Source organism: Haliotis rufescens, unplaced genomic scaffold (genome assembly GCF_023055435.1).
Source record: "Haliotis rufescens isolate VD_foot unplaced genomic scaffold, xgHalRufe1.0.p SCAF_3, whole genome shotgun sequence".
NCBI lineage: Eukaryota > Metazoa > Mollusca > Gastropoda > Lepetellida > Haliotidae > Haliotis > Haliotis rufescens.
Window position 1 is genome coordinate 25,912,992 of NW_025964001.1, and position 16,845 is coordinate 25,929,836.

The 16,845-nt window shown below is 38.7% G+C and overlaps 1 protein-coding gene across 1 annotated transcript; it reads left to right on the forward strand.

The window, feature by feature from the left end:
* Positions 1–305: 305 nt before the first annotated feature.
* LOC124146510 (galactosylgalactosylxylosylprotein 3-beta-glucuronosyltransferase 2-like) lies at positions 306–5,233 on the forward strand. Its single transcript, XM_046516828.1, has 4 exons — positions 306–416; positions 2,651–2,737; positions 3,250–3,456; positions 4,089–5,233. The coding sequence occupies exons 1-4, from the start codon at positions 306–308 to the stop codon at positions 4,188–4,190; spliced, it is 507 nt and encodes a 168-aa protein (XP_046372784.1). The 3' UTR covers positions 4,191–5,233.
* Positions 5,234–16,845: the final 11,612 nt, after the last annotated feature.

Genomic DNA, 16,845 nt, shown 5'->3' on the forward strand with positions numbered 1-16,845 from the left:
TATTCATGTTGTTGAAGGTTGACCACCATTGTGCTCAAGCCCTAAATATGATATTTGAATTATCATTTAGAACGCAAAAATAATGATGAAGAAATAGTTGATTTCGGAAGGGTTCTTTGATATGTCCATCAGAATGTTATTTCAATTATTTATCCTCAGGTATTATTTTAATTAATGAACACACAGATGAAATCAACATCGATATCGTTCTAATAAGAATATCAATTTACGAAACCCTCACACAGCTGTGAGCGTGTAAACTGCGCCTTGCATGGCCTGCCTCAGCTTCACTTTAGCATAGTCAAATGGGATTTGCCATTAACAACGGTTTAACATGCCCCCGAAGACTGGAAACCGTTGTTTTTCCCTTCTGGTTCCCTCTGTACTGGTGTCTGTTTGTTTTATCATATTTTCCGGTAAGTGTCATACTTTTTGATAATACATGGAGATTTACAACATGACGCTACGTTGTATTTCAAAACGATTTCATACTGAGTATCATGATAATGTTATAACGTCTTATTTGAAGCTTCCGAGCAAGCGTATAGAAACCGAAGCTAGTAATACGAATATTTCACATCCAATGTGTGTTGTGGTGTCATCGGGGATTTTCAGCGATCCATTCATATAATTTTCACCACTATTTATATATATTTATACGCCTGATGGAATCTGTTTCAAGACTGATTATCCTCTGGCGTTGACGGTTTACATTTATATATGCATGGCATCATTGTCTTCTTTACTGTCAACCATTCAAGTTAAGCTATATCTGTTCGTCAGAATTAAAGCTTGGCTATTCCTTCATTCCTTGCAAGCGTGTGCAAACCAAAATCGTTATTCAATGTTGATTACAGAAATCCACACTCGAGTATATACCTTGTCAGGCAATATATATTTAAAGGTAGATAAGATAGGCTAATATCTAGATCTCTGTGTGATGCCAAGCAGAATAGCGAAATTAACGAGTGGCATCCGTTGCTATTATTTACGCCTTGTGGCTTATGGTAGGTTTAATGTTTGTAATTCCTACACACAAGAGCAAAACAGCCAAACGTTTATTTAACATATAACGTTGAGCTGCGTCGATCGGTAGACAAGTTATCGGGCCAAATAAAAAACAACAAAACCCAGTCAGACTGTATTTCATAGTTCAATGTCATTTGGCATTCCGTTGCATATAGTATATATATTAATTATTGGCATCTTATATATTAATTCGGTTGATTTACCTTTCACGGATGAAGTGATAAAATATTCCCAGTGATGTAGAGCACTGTCTCTGGATTTTATTGTTAATCACACAACATGTCATCATTCTCCTTTATAGAGATGTGGTATTCAAAAGTAGATTCAAGAACTCGATTACATACAGTGGAAGTATTGTTGAAACAGAAGGAAGAAACTCTTCTGGCCTCTTACAGAAGTTACAGAGAACAATTGAGAGATAAGGACAATGAAATAAAAGAAATTTCAAACAGATATAAACTTGCAGAGGCGAGAATACTAAACCTTTCTCTGAATCTTGAAACTCGGATAAATAGTTCGAAGGATCTTCCAGTGATATATGCCATTACACCAACACACGCACGCAGTCAACAGAAGGCCGAACTTACAAGGCTATCTCAGACGTTTCTTCACATGTCCAGTTTTCACTGGATTGTGGTGGAAGATTCCAGGAAGAAATCTCGGTTAGTCGCCAACTTGTTAAGAAACTGTGGTATGTCATACACACATTTGTGTGTTTTGACACCTTCAGACTCCCAGTTAAATATTGGTGGTCTCGTGAGAAAATCAGCAAAAGGAGTGGAACAAAGAAACCTCGGGATATCTTGGCTCCGGAAAAATGTGGACCTGGCAACTCAGCCTGGTGTTGTATATTTTGCTGATGATGATAACACGTACGACTTGCGAATTTTTGCCGAGGTAAAATCTTACATGACAAATGCCAGGAAAGTGGGGATACATATGGTTATAATTTGCGAATTCCCGTTTCAGTGAAAAGAGAACAGTTGTTCTGTAGTTGATTAATTTAAGAGTAAGAACGATTTTAGTGTTTACATAAAATATATGACTATTGTTGAAGCCCTTTTGATTGCCCCCCTTATCTGCCATACACGTGGCAAAATGGTCAACATTTAAGACCTCCATCACTTAGGACTTTCCTCCCACATCAAGCAAATACGCCGTGATATGGGTGAAAAACTGTTCAAACTCCCTCGCTATCCATTAGACAATTCACTGCTTCCAATCCACTGGCTTCCAATCATCCAAATCAGCTTCCGTGGTTGTTTACCCTGTCCCATTAGTCATCCACTGGCTTCAAATTATCTTAATCAGCTCTCTGTGTCCATCAATATATTTACTGTATAAACATTGATGTTAATAAGTATATATACCTATGTTGTTTAGCACGCATCAGTCGGAAAGCGCACGTTAAATCTCCAAAGTAAGTAAGTAAGTAAGCACTATCAATCACTTGCTTGATAAAGGTGTTAGGATCTACACCGAAACGTCGAACTAATTGTAATAAAGAAGTTGTTCATCCATAGAACTTGTCTTACTTCATCACACCAACTTCTAAATGCCACTTAAAAAAGTTAACCATTTTTTGTTTCACAAATTATGAACACTCGTGTGTTTCCCGTAGATGCGACGGACTCGGAAGATTTCTGTATGGCCCGTTGGACTTGTTGGAGATCAAAGATATGAAGCGCCTATTGTGAAGAATGGAAAGGTAGAATAACATTGATTGTATATTCAGACACAAATTAGGGGAAATATCATTTTATATTCTTGGGGTTTTGAATTTGCCATAGATGTTTAAAACAAGGTAAATACTAGTTGTTCCTGTACTGTACTGTACAGTACAAATAACATTGCCTTTCCTGGTATTTGGGGCATCGTTGAATTTGGGGTAGCCAATTTTATATTCTTTGGGTTTGGGATAGAGAAGATTTAGTGAAAAAAGATCATTTGTTCCAGTAAACACATTGAAGAAATATTTTTTTACAATGAAAATATTAACAACGTTTTATTGCTCCTGTTACAGTAAAAATACCATTGCCATTCCTGGTATTTGAGCTACCTTTTATAAGCGAATCATCGTTACGGAGTAAAGTACTTTGCAAGAACGGTCTTTTGAAAAGTGTTTGAAAATCTTGGGTCTGCACTGTTCCGGACTAATGATGTTCCACTGTCTAGGGCCACGTCGTTGATTTCACTCTAAAGCATTTGCTCTCACTACAGGTGACTGGTTGGCGGGTGAGCTATGATCCAATTCGAAAGTTCGCTACAGACATGGCAGGTTTTGCTATGAACCTTCATCTTTTCTTTGAACATCCTGATCTTCAATTTTCCCATTACACACGGCCAGGATCTCAGGAATCCGATATCATCTCGAAGACCAATATAACCCTGAATGATCTTGAGCCTCTGGCTGATAACTGTACAAAGGTATGCATTGCCATGTTCTCACTCACTTTTCGAGACCGCCTCCGTGGTCTAGTTGAAGAGCGTCCTCCCGGAGAGCGTAAGGCCCCGGCCGCGTTATACCAAAGGACGTGAAATGATGGTACTTGTTATAACCCTGCATGATGCTCCGCATTAAGGGGTAATGGCATGGTATCTCAGTGGGCTAGCACTATAAAATCGGCATTAGTCCAGACAAGTACAAGCAGCCAGACACACACATGCATGCACGTTGCTATGTAAGTGCAATAATCTTGGACGCGACATTGAGCCCCATTTCACCTCACCTTTCCATTTTCAGGTTCTCAATCCCAGGTTATGTTCCTGGGTCTGTCAGCACTATACCGTGTTTAAGGGTGTCACCGAAGTGTCGTCTGTCCCCTTGTACCTGCTTCAATTCGTGCTTTCCGCCCATATTAACTGACACGCTGTGATATAACTGAATTACTGTACAAAGTCGCGTTAGCGTGAAATGCCTCAACTTTACCAATTGCCACTTTCGGAGAATATTTTACGAGCTGATTATTTTACATGATGTTTCACTTCCAATAATTTGTTCTGATACAATACTGCTCAAAGCGTCAATCACATTCACTCGTTCACTCTTTCTTTGACAGGTGCTTGTGTGGCACACTAGGGCGCTACCCCCCAAGCTTACAAAGGAAGATCAAATGAAGGTGAAATTCGACCATGGATCTAACTTCATTGTTGAAGTATAGTGAAGTCATATTATCCACGATATATATCATGTGGATAAAAGATATTTAATTTTGCTTTGATTTCGCCATTAGAACACAGGACACGTGCCTTTGTTAAGGGAGACAACGCTCCACGGTCTTGTGACCACTCCACTGATTGGACTGCCGAAGAGTGCCCCGATGAGTGAATTATCATGAGTAAAATGTGCGAAAGTAATTGAAGGAAGGACATGACACAATTCATACAGTTTGCATTTATATATATTTTTTCATCAAACACTGCAGAGGCTTTTAAATGGTCCCTTGCATATTTATATTAAAACTCATTTGACCAAGCATGGCTGGAGGACTGCCGTGTGGCGTAATGCAACGAACACTGACTCTTGATACAAATTGTATAGGTGGCGGGTGCTACCGGTAGTGCAGGAGATTCTTACTAATTCACTGATTTTCAGTGATCCATTCATATAATTTTCACCACTCTTTTGCCATTTACGCCCAATGGAATCCGTTTCGGTGGATAATTGAGCCCGTTATTCTCTGACGTTGACGTTTTACACTATGTTTGCACTGTAAATATGTCTGTATGTTTTAGACGTTTTACATTTGATGTAATTGTTCAAGGCTAGTATAATACTGCTAGTATAATAATGCGTGTGTGTTGTGCACAGACCCGTGCGTTTATTTGTAATTCATATATGTATTCTATAGTAATCCATTAACGTGTGTTGAGACCTCAACTTTCCAATAGTCATTTTCCCCTTTATGTCAAACAATAGTGACTTGTACCATGTGTTCCCGTGTATTATCGGGTGAACAAATGACTTGCCTTTGCATGTGTTTTTGACAGGTGAACCAGTTGTGCAGGATATGCTAATCTTTTTCCACACAGCCACCATTACTAGTTGATATTGATTCATTAACACGTGCTCATGATATTGTCGAAATCGAACAATCGACTCTGCTTTTAGCACATATTTCTTGTGACTATGGAAAGGGTTTTGTCACTTTTGTTTGTGTATGCATGGAGGCTGAGGGCTGTAACGTTAATGCCGTTATTTAATATTACCATTGATTCCATTGGTGTTTGCAGTGTTAAAATAAATCGTTGTGAACTCGAGGAAAATAATCATTGTGAAATCGATAGTCACTTGCTTATATTTTCTTATACGTAATTTCATATTCAAAATGGTACCAACATTTATAAGGCATGGACATATTTGCAAATTCTGTCATTTACAAATGTGTCCACTTGTAAACTTAAATTGTTTTCTTTGTTTGCTGTTTCACGCCACACTCAGCAACATGACAGCTATATGACGGCGGTCTGTACATAATCGAGCCTTAACCAGACGATCCAGTCATTGACATCATGAGCATTGTTCCACGCAATTGGGATACGATGACATGCATGAACCAAGTCAGTGAGTCTGACCGCCCAATTCCGTTAGTCGCCTCTTACGACAAGCATTGTCGCCTTTGTCAGATGGTCCAGACCCTAGTTCATTGAAAGGGAAATCATTTGAAATATGTCATGTTTGAGTATTTATTCGCTCGTTATATACGTTTTGAAAAGACTCGTTGTAAGATAAATGGTATATGACAGGCACGAGTACAGTAATCTGTTTCTTACACACCCTAAAATCGCACCTTTTTAGCATCGAATCGATGCATTTTGTCTATTCTCATGATCGCAGTGGCCCATTCATACATAACACCACGGTCATAAATGACGTCATCCGACGTACTGCTTACTACTCATAAATATTGTGACCCTCACTGCAAACACGAAAACGTCGTTTTTTTCCGTATATGGTCATTGGACGGAAAAACGACGTTATTTGGACGTTTTCAAACCATCGTTTTCCCGTCCAAATAACGTCGTTATTTGACATCGGAATTTACTGGGAGAGAACGATAGCGTTAAGCTCCTCCCTTTCTTGATTGACATTGTCAATCAAGCAACAGCGTCTACCGGTGTTTCTACTTCTCAGATTTCATTGGTCAGTCCCCGCGTGTTAGATTACAGGCCCGCGTTTGACGCTGCACTCGAAGCGCTTAGCGGAAGTACTGAAATCAATCGTTCTGCGCATGCGGATTACTTAATGCCTTGACCAAATTTTCCGTTCTGTGCATGCGCGATTTCGCGTATTGTTTCCTAGATTTAATGTCACCGCTATTTGACAATGTTTCATAAACACAGTCACGTGAAGGTTCGGAATCGTAACGAGTAACTCCATTTAAATTGAAGAGGATCCCCAGTGATATGGGAGATTCCAAGATGAAACTATTCTATGGCTATCTAGGCTGCCACCCAAACCGATCTAAACGGGACCCGATAGCTTATTGTATGCTATATAGTCATATGGAAGTGGACAAGAACTATACATTGTATTCCGGCCGATTGTTCTTGCATTTACTTATAAGTCAGGAAAATGGACTTAAAATGGGAGTTGTTGAATGTAATTATTTTAATTATTAAATGTTGCCTATACACTAATCTGGACGAACTTCTCATTGTTCTGTTTATGTCATCCTATATACTATTAGTATGTTACCGTTCTAAAGTCAACCTCTCACATATTGTTCATAGTATCAAAGTTTAATCAACAATATCAAGAGCAGCGATTTAAACCACTGAAACACCCAAACACAAGGCTGTTATCAAGCGCTAGTGCAGACGTGATGCATCGTAAAAACTGTATCGTGATGTCTTCAGAAATTCAATTATACTACGAGATAGTACGGCTAACGCTGACTCACCGGTGGAACAAAGACAATATCGCTAATACAGATATAACGTATTTGAATGTTAATACTAAAGACAAACAATCATTATTTTTGCAGTGACGATATAACACGTATACACGTTTATTGTTAACTTTCTTCAGTTTTGCTCTTCATTTTAATAACTTTGTTTTCACATATATATGTAGCAATACCCGACAAGCATGTCATACATAATTATGGGGCAGTTTTCAATCTTGTACTGACTTACTCTGGTGTTAATGAGCGAAGTTTATTGGCTTGTGTGTGAAACCCCGTTTTTCTGCTAATCCTATTATTACTTAGTTTATTTCTATCTAATGACACCCTGTTCTCTGGATCATGGCTCCGTGACTATCCATAACAGTTAAGATGAACATTCAGTTCAAGTAAATGAATGAGTTTGTTTTGACGCTACAGTCAGTCAAAAAACCAATGATGTGAGGTTTGATAACACACTTCTACCAGGTCGAACATCGTGGATCCTCATTTTCTGCCTAAAGAGAATCATAGTTCATATGCTAATCCATCTGCGAATCCCACTCAAGATCACCTTACATGTTGCCTTTGCATCCAAGATGGCGGACAAGTGAAATCGTATGAAATTTGGCTATTTTAGGTCCTATCTCTTTTTTGATTACCCAATAAAGTCAATTCATAGTTACACGGTTGTGAAGAAGCTTACAACTTTATAAGACTTATTCATCTCATTCCAAAAAAGCTACTCGCACTCACATAAAGTTGTAGTTATTATGTCACTGTTTTATTTCTTTAAAAATATATTACATGTTCAACAATAACAATTAAGATGAACATTCAATTTCCGATATAAGTAAATGAATAAGTGTGTTTTACGCCACAATCAGTCAAAGACCAACGTTGTCCGGTCTGATGACACACAATCTACCAGGTAGCACATTGTGTACACCCTATCCCCATTGAAGTCTCCACTGTGGGTATTCCTGGGGACGAAAAGGCCCCATGTACCTAGGAATTTCATCAATACATTCATGCGCGGCATTCTCTGCCTAAAGAAGATCATATAGTTAACATGCTAATCCAACTCCACGCACGCACGCGCACACACATATTTGGATTTACCAATCCCTGAATTGAGAAGACGTGCGTTACGAAGCTCCTCGAAGTCATCATCAATATCCGTATATGTCTGTGATATCATTACCCATCCAAAGCCGAATATACATTTATTGTGTTTTCTTGACAACAAATGTTATAATTGGGATAACACTTTCTGAGTAAAGTACAGATTCTCGTACTTTCTTGGGTTGAGTCCCGTCCGGGATTTGAACCTACACTGTGAGTGAGGCACCCAATCGCCAGAACACAAAGTTGGCGATCTAACCCAGCCACCGAACCAAAAATGTTAGTCCAGATGACGTATACTTTGTGTACTCCTCTGACAAGAGAAAAATGGCACGGCTTCTATGACCGAAAGCTTTGAACCAACAATGCCTTTAAGAAAGTGGTCAACAGTAACACACATTATATTTGGATACCACTTTCTCAGTAAACTACATATTTTTAGGGTGGAGATAATAGACGTTGATGGTTAATTATCAATGGACAAATTAAAGCCAAAACTTAACTTAATAATGATTGGTAATGGGAAATGGACAATGGGCAAACGGGAGGCGGGGTAATCAGCCCCATGCCAGTTATCTGTTGGCTTCCCTTGTTGCGTTCCCTTTTTTGCTATCTTTTTACTTTTGTTGTTCTTACAGGTACAAATATATGTTCTCTGCCTCATAGCATTTAATAATATGCACCTGATGAAGGAGAAAGTATATGTTCCGAAACGCAGTGTTCCTCCGTTGACATCCATAAATAGTTTTCCTTGTGTGTATCAGTTCTTAATGCCCTTCAAAGACTCAATCTAGCTTTGTTTTTAAATGTGGTGATATTTGCGTAGAATATAATATGGTCATGCCTATATACATTTGGGTCCTTGTCTACATAAGCATTTAGACATACAATTTAGAGCTAAGGACATTGCTAATTCTGCAGGCATGAAGTACACGTCATAGCAAGCTGTGATCTTTATTCATACTTTAGATATTCGTAATGAAGATCTGTAACTGAAGTTTACCGTAATCTTCCGCAACTCTCACCTCCTGACCAGTTGAACATTAGTGCATTTAGATGCCATTGTAACATTCCAGGCTGCCCCTCTTTCTGTGATGTTTTGACGGATGAAATCTATTGCGTTATAATAATCTCTGTTTGCTGATATATAATATGTACATGTAGTAAAATATTTACGATGTGTTAAACGTGTAATTCGATGCATATGCAATGCAATGTGAACATAAGTGCGGATGCACGAAGGCGGTTATAGTCATAGTTATACTGCGATGGATGTAGGGGAATGGTAGGGGGATGTATGTATGTATGAACGCACGAATACCGATACATGAGGGCGGATTTAGTTATAGTTCGATGGATGTTGGGGAATGGTGGGAGGATGGATTATGTATGAAAGCATGCGCATGGATCCATGATGGCTGACGTAGATATAATGGTGGGGAAAGAAGAATGTGATTGCGTGCATGCGTACATGCGTTGTGATACGAGGGTTGGCGAACATGTTGTCAGATGATTGTGTGAGTAAGTTAAGTGGTTGAGGGTGTGGCAGGTATGAGCATTGATACATACAAACTTGGGGTTGGGGGACTGGGTGTGCCTGTACTGAGGTCTTTTGTTTCACTCACTTATAGTGTTTTCTTTCACTCAAATACTGTTTTACGCATTTAAATGACCGAAACTGTACTGACTCAAAGGTCATACTGGCCGGGCATTCAACATATCTACCCCAACTACATACGTAGCCATTTTTATGGTGTACAATTCTTCTTCTACCTCACACACACACACACACACACACACACACACACACACACACACACACACACACACACACACACACACACACACACACACACACACACACACACACACACACACACGCATTAATTGTTTTATTAAATGTATCTTCGAGTGTCAGTAAGAAACTAGAAATAACTGCCTTTGTTCGGTAAACCTCACCAAGTTTCAGCTTTCGCCTCTTCCTTTGTGGACTGAGGTTTCACATTTGTAAAATGATCTCTCTTATCTGTCTGTACCATCAACTTAACTGCCCTCACCCCCTGCAGTTTTCCCGTCCCATATTGCCAAGCAGGTGACACACAAGGAGGAATACCGCCCTCCCTCAGTCCAGTGATACTGTGCCTAGCACAATATGTTGGGGATACGTAGCCTTGCTGTGGGCAAACATTTTGTAACAATTTGGCAAACTTTGATATGTAAACAGCAAATATTATTCAGTTTTATTTCAACAAAAACGGAAAAAAATCGGATCCTACTTATTTTGTGGATACCATAACAATGAATCAAGCCAATAGATCGTTTGAGCTGGCATGAATATAAAAAATAATTAGCAAGTCGATAGTCATAATTCCCTCTGTTGGTCCCACGTGAAATGTTCTTCATGAATAAAATAGATGGCTGATAGACGTTCGACCGAATAATATCATTTGCTTACTTCAACTGTTCATCTAATTTCCATGAATGTATGTTACATAGTTCATATGTTCATGGGCTTCTTCACTGAATGTATAGTGTGAAGGACTACTTCACTTGAGGATAAGTAACATAAATAATGATGATAATTATGATAGTATTGCCATTATTATTCCTTCAGATTATTAAAAAAAGAAAAGAAAAAGAGAGAGAGAAGAGGTATGGAGATTGTGAGATTATTTTTAGCATCGGAATTGTTAACATAATTCTTAAATATATTATGTTTTGTTTGTTTGTTGTTAAATGCTGCACTCAGCAACGTAAGGATATTAAAACATTACATTTAGGTTCAGTTGTATTTTTATATTTGTATCATTTTGCAAATGTTACAGAGACCTGATAAGCGATATATAATAATGTATAGTCGCTATTCTTAAAGTAAGAATATGTTAGATTTATCAACCAGAAATGTTGCACACAAGAGGATAATCAGATTTCATGATACTATTCAACGTCGAAGTCAACGATATTTGTGTATGTTATTGCTACATGACACGGATACGTCATGATAAAGCAATTAGAAATTGGCATTTGATGATATAAGATAGCTACGCGATAAATCACAAAGAACAAAGAAGGAAGCGTTGTTCTATCATGACGTCATTTATTAAGATTCGAACATGCACTCGCAACTTGAAAAGTAAAATTTGTAAATTTGACCTTATTTTTGAGAGGTATGTGTCTAGTGAGTTGTTCCCAATAAATGTTGCTGGAGAATCCGAAAATGAGAGTGATATGACAATCGGTATTGGGAGAAAAGGTACAGATGATTGACGAGAAAATTGTGAGAATATGCGGGACCAAACTCAAATCCTAAAATGGATTTATCTAGCATGGCCGCTGTCGGATTCTATTCAAGGAATCATCATTATTTAAGTACGGGTAAATATTGTAAAGCGTGTATTTTTTCCTAATTTAACACCCTAAAAGAGGCTGTACGTAATGTTGATATCTCATATAGAAATAAACGAGTCTCGGTCGTTGTTTATCGTACAATAAACAACTCCCACTCGTCGTTTGTTTCTTAATTACATGACCATATACACTAACATTATATCTTTTCATGTTTATCGGTCAACAAAAGCGACATAAGCATTTCCATTATCATGAGAAACCCTTGCCAAAAGTAGCGCCAACTGCACCATTGCGACAACATCAGGAGCATGTTTCATGATTCATCATAATAAATGATGACATTGGATGCTCGCAAAAACGCGAGCTCATTCCGATCCACTAGTGGCACCCGCCACAAACACATCCAAAGGCAAGGCAATTGTTCACCCGAAAAGGCAGAAAATTGCATCTGACATCATTTTTGACATTGATACGTCAAACCTGGAAATGCCGTCTACACGTCCAACACAAAGCCCAAGCCAGGACCCAAATCCTTCAAACCCGGCCAAAGTTCTGTTAATTACATACATTTCCCCCTAACCTTAAATAATCTATACTAGTTCTGAAGTAAATCGTATTTACCCGTATGAATCGTCTTATGTTATTTATTACCGATAAACAGAATATGCACACTTTCTGAAAGTACTGTGTGATAAGTCACGCACCAAACCTATACTCTCGATATACATGCTGCTCTTACTTAAAAAAGAATATTGGGTTAACAAGATACGTATATTAAAGTACCATGCTTTCCTGATGTGCTCTCATTCTAATTTGAAATAATGGCATAAATAGTTACCACTCATCTTTCAATATTTTTCAAGGTTGGGTTAATCACGAACATATTTGAATATGTACAACATCTATACTTACTTATCTTTATACTTAAAGGCATCAGGTTTGTCTGTCATAAGACCCCGAAACAAATATGTCCAACACAGCCCAATATTTGGCTCTTGGCTCCTTGTTCTTTTATTTTATAAGTATTGTTTAAACAACTGTTTTTTTCTGTAAAATATGTTCATTTCAGAAATTAGATGTTATTCTAGCATTAGGTCTGTGGTACGTTTACTGCATCAGCATTACATTAAAACGATATTACATTATATAAATCCATACAGAGGAAATGCTTAACTTTTATCTTTTAAGGAAGAGTGCAGGACGACTTGCTTTATACATATAAATGTGGACATATATGTATGGACATTTGGATGATACAGATATACCTCCTTAAAGATAGTGTTCGTAGATGACTGTAGAAAATGGAATAATTATATGAGTAATCGGGTTAATACCACGTTCAGCAATATTTAGCCATATTGCGATATTGGTTTCCAACATACAAGACGGACCATGAAATTATGACTTGAATTTGGACCTGGCTTTCTGGTGTGATGTAAAACCCCAGAATCTCCGGTAGAAAAAGGGCTCAAAGCACGAATTAAGATCACGAGATGATACTGATGTATGCATCTTGACATATATTTGCGTAGTATTACTACCTTAATTCATCAGTATATATGTATTTTGCATAAAAGGATATTATAGGATCGACGCTGACATGCGCATATAACCTATTCACCAGTGCTGTAATATTTAATTTCTTCTGACACATATCGACTATAGCATTGCCGCAAGGCCTGGGCGGAAGGGAACGCCTGTTTGCACCCATCAGATACCAATCACAACTTCTCTCTCCAAACGAAAACAAAATACGAAAAATGTCGGAAGCGTATCCTTCTAATTTTCTATTTAGATACATGTTTTAACTTTAAAGTAATTATATGTATCTCATGTATTATTGGTATCTGTGATGCTGGTACCGTTTTGTTGCCATTGTGTAGCTTTTGTGGAGTTATTATGAATATCAAATACATGCCTTGAAATATGGACTTGTGAAAGAACTCATCATTGAATCATTTGCATTTAAATTAATGCATATACCATTTACTTGGCATGTATGGACATATTATCCATCTACTTATACACACTTATTATGGACATATACAGAATTTCATTGTACCTTATTATTTAAAAAAATACCCGTGAAGATCCGGGTTAGAATAGGCATTCAACAAACCATGCTTCTACGAAGGCGACTTGGCTCGCTGACCTGGTTGATGCATGTCATCGTATCCCAAATGCGCAGATCGGTGCTCTTGATGATAATGACTAAATTGTTTGGTCCAGACTGGATTATTTACGAACCACCGTCATATAGAAGGTATATTGCTGAGTGCGGCGTTAAACAACAAACAATCAAACAAAATCTATATAATTATTAAACACCTTCCAACAATGAGAAATTAAACTTATATTTTCTAAATATTCTGTTATATTTATAACATAATTTGATTCATAATTTCATTATTGCGTTGCTTTCTTCCCTGTCATTCAATGTGCATGTTCAAACCCCTAAACTTTATATATTTCATTTTTCATAAATGGCTACGTTAGTGCGTTGCCTAGATCTCTCGTTACCTACTCACAAGAATAGATTAAAATAATTTGTTTTACTATCATATTTCTGTTTATCTCATTCATAAAACGATATTTATAATTCATTTATAATAGTATAGATCATATTCGTCTATATCACTATCTGATGCTAAGGTTTTATTTCAGAAAATATAATTAATTCAAAATGTAGAAAGATACACAATTTGCCATTATTTGACTTTTAAACTGTACAAAGTATGATATAATGATCAGAATGCCTGTAACGGGTAGTATTTAAGAAAGAAATATTTGTCGAGAAGTCCCATTTTTCAGATATGCCCTTCAGTAGTATTATTGCATATCTCCAGAGAGAGGTTTACATTGTAGTTCTCATTATTTGTGGATAATTCAAAAAGCAACATAGCAACATAGAAAATATATATGCTACCATGACGAAAGAATACAGAGTATACATAACTCGCAATTCTATATATTCAGCAAACAGCCCAAAACCGAAACTCCACAACATATCCGATTACACTGATTAAGGCTGTCCCAGTTCTCCATGCGATACTGACGCCCGTTCGTCTCCCAGACCATACAGAATAAATTTAAAACGAATCCAGCTCAAGTCTAGAACGATTTGGCAAGCCTAGATTGCCTTAATTCTATCCATGAAAGTAAGCATTAATAAAAAAATATTGTTCTTGTCTGCTTCAGATTATATTTTGTAGATACTTGTTTTAACTAGGAAAATTGTACTGACACCGGCGCTGTCCCTATTGAAGCTATCCATAAGAATTTCGAATTGCCGTCCATTGTTCGATGTCAATACATCGATGACAAGTGAGGATATCATAAAGTAATCGTTGATGCCGCGCTACACTTTGATAAAAATTATAATCAAGTTGACTGGTGTGTACATTACTACAGTGAACATGTACATGATCATGCCCTAATAATCAAATGCCGTAATGTCAAATACTAATTTATTATTGTGTGATGAATTTAACTGGATCAGTGGTAACATGTGATATTAATATTCCATCAATTTCTTTCCTGGTTGGTCCATCCATGTCTACAAAATGAAAATAATACAATTAAAATGGTGCATAGAACAATTCTTAATTTCAGGCTAGAGCTGTGGAAATCTAGACTTTCCCAATCATTATAGACTTGAGTTGGTCTCATGTTTTACATTATTCTCTTGGGTCAACGTCACAGCTCATACCATACACTAACAAGACCAGCTTGCCCCCCGCCGGAGCGCCTGGATTTTGGTTATATCATCTAACATGGCCAACTCTGCTCTTAAGTAAACAAGAACCTAATCAGCGAGGGGTCCTTTATCATCCCTATGTGGCTGCTTATAAAAATCTGATATCTTTTCCCAAAGACCTGGTTAATAATATATTTTCTGCTGAATATTCGAAACAAATAGAGTGAGTTGGTACTACATGTACATATGTATACGGTTCTATTTTAAATGACTGCAGCGCTCCATTATGAAAACAATTTGTTTTAACGCCGCTCTCAGCAGTATTCCAGTGATATATGACGGCGGTCTGTTGTATATGAAATATATGCAAATTGAATCTTGAATCTTGAAAGTTGTAACATTTCCGCAAATATGTATCACATGCAGTATACAGTATATCAACTGCAATATACTGTATACATCAGTATACAGTGTGTCGCGAGCTCTGCGCTGGGCTGGAGCACACATTTCCTACACCTCTCCCTTCGGCAAACACATCACGAGGGTTGCAACGAGGTCACAGGTCAGGCGTGCACTCGTCAGTGGGGGGATTGCCTAAAAGTCGGGCCGGGCCGGGCCAGCGGGTAATCCTAAAAATGGATTGCAGAAAAATAAAACGAAACGGGCATATCTAGGCAGATCTCTAATGTCCACAAACGTATAGTTTTGCTCATTTAATTGAGTTTGCATAAAAATGCACCTTCAACAATGTAATAAACTGATGATTATGGCTACATACCGTGAGTCTCGTAGAAAAGTCAGTGTCTTGACTGTGCTCGTTCGTTCATTCGGAGATTTAACGTGCGCTTTCCGCGTGTAATAAATTACACTTTAGCTTATCTCGCACACGGGGAAACACTTATACTATTGGGGTGAAAAAGCATAATGAATAAATAAAGAGGTGCGACCCCAAAAAATGTAAATTAGGTAAACCTAAAATGATAATCTAGGGGTGTGTGTTTTGGCTGGGAAGGAGGGGGTGATAAGAGAACAAAAATAATATGGAAAAGTTGGGCTTGGGGGGGTCAGGCGTGGGAAGGCACGGCGTCGGCTGGCGAGCAAGGGTGGTGGTGGAAGCTGGAGCTTACTGTTTCTCCCCAGCCAGGAGCCTCCTGTCTAGGTCAAGCTCCCCTGGAGGAAGAGCTTGAAACAGTGCGGTGGTGAGGCGGGCGGCAGCGTTGGTGATGAAGAGGGGGCTGACTTGAAGATCGCAGTCGACCAGGAAATCCGAGAGATCCTGGAAGCTAAGGATTTCATGTTGAAATCTCTCTTCTCCCCAGTACTGCACCAGCACCATGGGTGGGCGTGGGTGGTTGCTGGGGTATACCTTGCCGCTCTCATGCTGGTAGCAGGGGTTAGGGTGGACCTTGTGCTGCTCCAGGATGAGGCTGGCCTTCTGGGCAAGGTCGACACGGACGTCTTCCTCAACAACTGGTTCCGGAACCGGGTCGGTTTGGACTTGGCTGGTGTTGGAGAGGAGAAGATATTTTTCCTCTTTCTCTTCTTCCTTCCGTGTCCTGTCCCTACAGGCGTGCGAAAGGGCTCCTCCCCTCTGGATTCGAGGGGAGCGAGTTTCAATGCTGCTGTTGGGGGCGGAGGGGTGGTGGGTAGGCTCTCCTGGATCTCCATGGCGGCGACTGGTGGAGCCTTCTTCACTTTGGGCGGCCTGGCCTTCTGTACCGGGCGTGGTGCAGCAGGGATAGGGGCCGGGGTGGTTTTCTC